The 6,736-nt window shown below is 55.0% G+C and overlaps 1 protein-coding gene across 1 annotated transcript; it reads left to right on the forward strand.

Annotated features, from left to right (window-relative positions):
* Ppm1j (protein phosphatase, Mg2+/Mn2+ dependent 1J) lies at positions 1-6,476 on the forward strand. Its single transcript, XM_004658981.2, has 10 exons — positions 1-320; positions 1,555-1,669; positions 3,038-3,325; positions 3,573-3,685; positions 4,189-4,273; positions 4,786-4,904; positions 5,287-5,350; positions 5,508-5,615; positions 5,896-6,047; positions 6,162-6,476. The coding sequence occupies exons 1-10, from the start codon at positions 1-3 to the stop codon at positions 6,307-6,309; spliced, it is 1,512 nt and encodes a 503-aa protein (XP_004659038.1). The 3' UTR covers positions 6,310-6,476.
* Positions 6,477-6,736: the final 260 nt, after the last annotated feature.

Genomic DNA, 6,736 nt, shown 5'->3' on the forward strand with positions numbered 1-6,736 from the left:
ATGCTAAACCGGGTGCGCTCGGCCGTGGCGCACCTGGTGAGTCCGGGAGGCGCTTCGCCTCCGCGCCCCAAGTCCCCCGATCTGCCCAGCGCGAGCTCGGCGCCGGCCGTCTCTGCCGCAGAAGCGTCCAAGAGCCCCCCGGCGAGGCCCGGGAGCGGGGCGCCCACGAAGACCGTAGATGCCCGGGCGAGCTTCTCCAGACCGACCTTTCTGCAGCTGAGCCCCGGGGGGCTGCGACGCGCCGACGACCACGCGGGCCGGGCTGTGCAGAGCCCCCCGGACACGGGCCGCCGCCTGCCTTGGAGCACAGGCTACGCCGAGTGAGCGCCCCTCGGGACACCCACAGCGGGATGGGTCTCCCACCTTCCCCGGCTCGGCATCCCGGCCGATGAATTGCGCCCCCCCCCACCCCACCCCTTGCCCTGGACCTTCCCAGGGGGGCGCACCCCTCCCTCCCGTGGGGTGCACCCTGGATTATCTTCTAATGGACTTTGCAGCCCGATGACCAACCCTCCCCCTCGCCGCCTCAGGACCCCCGTTTCCTCCCGGAGCCCAGCCGAGGATGACTTGGCCACTTCTCTGTCGGGGCCGGCGGTTCACTGGCTAAGGGTGGGGAGGGAAGTTCGAGATCCTTCTGCTAGCTAGACCGCGCTTGGAAAGACTCTCTCACCGGCTTCCCAGCCCCAGCGCCCCAGTTCCCTGTCCTTCTTACCGCTCCCCTCCCCCTCCACACCCAGAAATAGCCCGCGACACCACAAGGCCGCCGACTTCCCTGGGCGGGGGAGGGGGCCGCCCACGGGCGCAGGGGTCGGCTTGGGGCACTCCTGTGTCCACCCCTGGGCAACGACACTGACCCCGGGCCGGGCCGGAGCGACCGGGCGCTCCCAGGCTACGTGTATTTTGGAATGCATCTTTGGGCAAATTCGCGCTCTCAGGAAGATGAGGGGCACTGAGGTCGCGGAGGGAGGTGGTTGGTGGCCCACCACGACTTCCCACGTGGAAAAAGTTTGTGGTTAAGTGACTCCGGCCCAGTCCTAGGTGGTCCTAGGCTTGTACTCTTTTTCAGAACCTGGGCTTGGAACACTTGTGAACTTTGGCGGGGGGGGGCAGATCTTTTCTCTGGATGGTTTTAGGGTGAAGTGAATGGGGGTGGGAGAGGGGGGTCCCCATGAGTGTGATGGACTGGGGACAAAGTCCTGGCAGGTTGCATGTGTAGTGTTTTGACTTGCAAGGAAATCAAACTTCCGGTCCCTATCTGGCCCCTCGACCCGCAAGCACCACCCAGGAAGCCTCCTTTGCCACGTTTGGACAACTGAGACCGGGCAGTTAGCTGTCCCTTTCTCCTATGAGGTGGTGCGTTTTGCCACCCAGACCCGTACTTTTTTGCTGTCTCTTTCTCCTCTTTCCTCTGGCTTGGATCCCAGGCAGCTGTGACCTTTCTTAGCTTGGCCTGCAAGCCGGAGAGGATGTGTGTGAGTGTGCGTGTTTCTAAGGTGGGGTTATTCCAGGACCTGGTCTGGTGTCCAGCCTGATGCGGTCACTCTGGCCTGGCAGGGTCATCAACGCTGGCAAGAGCCGACACAATGAGGACCAGGCTTGCTGTGAAGTGGTGTATGTGGAAGGCCGGAGGAGTAGTACGGGGGCTTCCAGAGAGTCTCGTGGAAGCCAGGTAAGCCCTCACTCCCTTGCCTGGCCTCCCAGAGCCACCTCTCCTTGGGGAGTCCCAGCATTGGTATTAAATCTGAAAAGTGCGGAGGACTTGGCTCCTAACTTTCTGCCTCTGCCACAGAACTCTGCTTTGATTCATTCGTGATACCTACTGTTCCACTTAAAATATACATACTGGCTGGTGTGGTGGCCTTTAATCCCTGCACTCGGGCTGGAGAGATGGCTTAGCGGTTAAGCGCTTGCCTGTGAAGCCTAAGGGCCCCGGTTGGAGGCTCGGTTCTCCAGGTCCCACGTTAGCCAGATGCACAAGGGGGCGCACGTGTCTGGAGTTCGTTTGCAGAGGCTGGAAGCCCTGGTGCACCCATTCTCTCTCTCCCTCTATCTGTCTTTCTCTTTGTGTCTGTCGCTCTCAAATAAATAAATAAATAATAATAAAAAAAATCCCTGCACTCTGGGAGGAAGGCTGTGGTAAGAGGATCACTGTGAGTTCTAGTCTATCATAGAGTGAGTTCCAGGACAACCTGAGCTACAGTGAGTCCCTACCCTGAAAAAAAAAAAAAAAAAAAGCTGGGCGTGGTGACGCACTCAGCACTCAGGAGGAAGAGGTAGGAGGATCACTGAGACTTCAAGGCCACCCTGAGACTACAGAGTGAATTCTAGGACAGCCTGTGCTAGAGTGAGACCCTACCTCAAGAAAACAAAAATAAAATAATAAAAACAAAATAAAATGTAGATGTTCATGTATTTATGGATGATTTAATCGCCAATGCCTTTGTATTGTTTATCTTCTGAATTTGGCTTGTATTTCCTTTTTTTTTTGACACAGTTGGACCTACACCAGTCAGTGAATTTTAAAAATATTTTATTTTATTTGCAAGGAGAGAGAGATAAAGAGAATATGACAATGAGAATGGGCATGCCAGAGCCTCTAGCCACTGCCAATGAACTCTAGATGCATGTACCACTTTGTGCATCGGGCGTTTTATGGGTACTAGGGAATCAGACCTGGGTCTTTGGGCTTTGCAGGCAAGTGCCCCTTAACTGCTGAGCCATGTCTCCAGCCCTCAGTAAATAAATAAATTTTTTAAAAAAATTATTTATTTGCATGTGTGTGTATGGGTGTGCCAGGGCCTCTTGTTGCTATAAACAGATGCCAGATAATTACATCGTTTTTCTGTGTCCACCTTATGTGGTTGGCTAGGGAATTGAACCTGGGTGGACAGCACCTTTAATCACTGAGCCATCTTCCCAGCCCTAATATGCTCAGACCTCCTCTCTGATGGTTATATGGATGGCTCCAAATTTGCTCTCTTACATCGCCCCCCCCCCCCCGTGCCACCCCATTCACCTCCAACTTTTGCTTTACCAGGGACTCTGCTTCTACTACTGGGGCCTCTTTGACGGGCATGCTGGTGGTGGAGCAGCTGAAATGGCCTCTCGGCTCCTGCATCGCCACATCCGGGAACAGCTAAAGGACCTAGTAGAAATCCTTCAGAACCCCTCGCCGCCTCCCCTGTGTCTCGCTCCCAGCCCGGGAGCCTCAGGTCCCTCCAGTCCCTCTCACCTGGTTTGTCCTCACTCTTGCTGGTCTCCACAGAAGGAAGTAACCCATGAGAGCCTGGTGGTAGGGGCCATTGAGCATGCCTTCCAGCTCATGGTGAGTGAGCAGCCTGGGCCGCTAGGCAGACACTCCGACAACTCTGTGTGGCAGTCGGGGTGACCCTGAGAACCCACACCTTTGAGAGCCTAAACAGAGCTTGGTTCTGCGGGGAGGAAAGGGAATTTATCCCATATGTTCCTCCAGTGTGGCTTGGCTGGGCTAGGTGGTCTCTGCAGAGGGGATGCGGGGGGTGTTGGTTATGGGCCTGGAAATTCTATCCCGTGACCCTTCCTCGGCTTGGCAGGATGAGCAGATGGCCCAGGAGCGACGTAGCCACCAAGCGGAGGGGGGCTGCTGTGCATTGGTTGTCGTGTACCTGCTAGGCAAGGTGTATGTGGCCAATGCAGGGGACAGCAGGTATGCAGGAGGGCTTGGAAAGTGACTACTTAAGGGGCTACACTCTGTAGGATGAGGGAAGAGCAGAGTGAGGTAGTGGGGTTAAGCATAAAAGATGAGGGGAGGGCTGGAGAGACGGCTTAGGGATTAAGCGCTTGCCTGGGAAGCCTACGGACCCCGGTTCGAGGCTCGATTCCCCAGGACCCATGTTAGCCAGATGCACAAGGGGGCGCACACATCTGGAGTTCATTTGCAGTGGCTGGAGGCCCTGGCATGCCCATTCTCCCTCCCTCTCTCTCTCTGCCCCTTTTTCTCTGTCTGTTGCTCTCAAATAAATTAAAAAGATGCGGGGAGATCAGCAGAATGACAGATAATAAGGAAAGGCCTGAACTAGTCATAAGAGGAGGAAAGATGGAGGTCTGGATGAGGAATTCCTCATAATGGTCATTATGGGAAGACCTGGTCTTTCTGGTCCGGGAAGGAGGCTGGAGAGCCATGCCAAAGCCTTTTCTGTCTCTGGGCAGGGCCATCATTGTCCGGAATGGTGAAATCATTCCAATGTCTCGGGAGTTCACCCCGGAGACAGAGCGCCAGCGTCTTCAGCTGCTTGTAAGTAGGAGCCAAACTCCCTAATCAGTCATCAGTGGGTCTGCGCTCCTCTGTTCCCAGGGAAGGGTACCTTCTTAGGAAGCTGCTTGTGTGGACTGTGGAGTCCAGGACTGAAGTGGTTGGGATCCTGCAGCAGGAAGGAGCCAAGGCTGGCCCAGGGCTTCCACTGTCACCCCAGCTGAGAAAGGAAGTAGCGTTATAGAGGTGGGGAAAGGGACCAGCACAGGCCTCTGAGAAGCAGTATGGCTTAGTGCTTCAGACTGCCTGGGACTAAGTCCTTCTGTGTGTGCCTTGTCTTTGACAATTCCCCTAACTGCTGGGTATCAACAGTTCGTGCCCCACAGGTTATTGTGGTGAGGAGTGAACGAGTTAATTTATGGTAATATTAGAACAGTGTGTGGTATGTGGTAAACTGTATTTAAGGATCTGCTATAATTAACATCTGTATGTTGTACCAGGATGTGCTCTGAGTATAATGCCCTTCATTCCTGTGCCCTGGCCCTTCCCACCAGGGTTTCCTGAAACCAGAGCTGCTGGGCAGTGAGTTCACCCACCTTGAGTTTCCCCGAAGAGTTCAGCCCAAGGAGCTGGGGCAGAGGATGCTGTACAGGGACCAGAACATGACTGGCTGGTAACACTTCCCTCAGAACTGGGGCTGTTCCCATGGCAACACCACCAGTTTCTCACCAGCAGCCAGGTGGAAGCTGGAGGCTGGGTCGTGCTGGGAGTTGAGGCATGTAGCCCTTCCAAAGAGGAGTCTACAAGCCAAGTGTGGTGGCGCGCACCTTTAATCCCAGCACTTGGGAGGCAGAGGGAGGAGGATCACTGTGAGTTGAAGGCCAGCCTGAGACCACAGAGTGAGTTTTAGGTCAGCCTGGGCTAGAGAGAAGAGACCCTACCTAGAAAAACAAAACAAATCAAAAACAAGAGGAGTCTTATGTGAAGGTAGGCAGTTCCCAGGGGAGAGGAGCTTTGCCACTTGGTTAATCCCTCCTCTACTACTCTCTCCCCAGGGCCTACAAAAAGATTGAACTGGAGGATCTCAGGTTTCCTCTGATCTGTGGGGAGGGCAAAAAGGTAAAGTCCATGGTAGAGGTGGGAGAGGGCAGGAGGCCCCACCCTAAGCTGTCTGGGAAGTGGAGGTTGTCAGTGATGGTGGAGCAGGGAGGGCTGTGTAGTCAGTCCCAGGCTGGGAGTGGACTTACACAGGTAGATGTTTCCTCATTTCCTTCAGGCTCGGGTGATGGCCACCATTGGGGTGACCCGAGGCTTGGGAGACCACAACCTTAAGGTCTGCAGTTCTACCCTGCCCATCAAACCTTTCCTCTCCTGCTTCCCTGAGGTGAGCATACCTTCCCTCCTCTGGGCTGGGGGGGGGGAGGGCGGTCTTGAGCTGGCTTTCACCCAGGATCACCCAAATCTCCACTTTGGTGACTTGATTCAGGTATCCCCCATAAACTTAGGTATTCTGAATTTTAGGTTCCCAGCTGATGGAGATTTGGGAATTCACGCCTCTTCAAGGCAGTGTATTGTTGGGTGCAGCTGTCAAGTGATTTCTGCCAGCGATGTGAACCTGACTGTAACACCCACGCTTCAGTCCTCTCTACCTTCCTCTCTCGCAGGTACGAGTATATGACCTGACTCAGTATGAACACTGTCCAGACGATGTGCTAGTCCTGGGGACAGACGGCCTATGGGATGTCACCAATGACTATGAGGTAGCTGCCACTGTGGACAGAGTGCTGTCAGCCTATGAGCCCAATGACCCCAGCAGGTAGGGGTCCCATGGCATGGAGGTGACGGGATGGCGTTGGTGAAGGAAGGGGCCTGTACACCCGTTTGCTCATATACATGTTGGTACATGAATGTGCACATGTGCTCCTGGCAGGTATACAGCTCTGGCCCAAGCTCTGGTCCTGGGGGCCCGGGGCACCCCCCGGGACCGTGGCTGGCGTCTCCCAAACAACAAGCTGGGTTCCGGGGATGACATCTCGGTCTTCGTCATCCCCCTGGGAGGGCCAGGCAATTACTCCTGAAGGGGCTCCCCCATCCCGCTCACCACCATCCCGGCCTCTCCAAACTTACCCTTCCCCAACCCAGATGCTGAAGTATGTCCATGACTCTTCAGTGGCAATTTAACTGACAAAGGGATGCTCACTAGATCCGGAATTACAGCTACTGGCAAATAAATCAGATGGACAAAGGTGTGTGTCATTATTTGCTTTGGCTGGAAGCTGAAAAGTGGGTGGTGGAACACCAGAATAGTCCTAAAGGGTGACTTGCTCAGGCTTTCTTTGGCTGGCTCCTTCCCTACTCCACATATGCACACGTCCTTCTCAGTGCCTTCACACATCTGCTGATGGGAGCCAAGTCGACCCTTCCAGGGTGTTAAACCCACGCATCCAGGTGCCTCCCAGATGTCTCTGAGACAGCGGGCTGGTGCTTCATTCAGCTCAACACACC

Source organism: Jaculus jaculus, chromosome 19, assembly GCF_020740685.1.
Source record: "Jaculus jaculus isolate mJacJac1 chromosome 19, mJacJac1.mat.Y.cur, whole genome shotgun sequence".
NCBI classification, from domain to species: Eukaryota; Metazoa; Chordata; class Mammalia; order Rodentia; family Dipodidae; genus Jaculus; species Jaculus jaculus.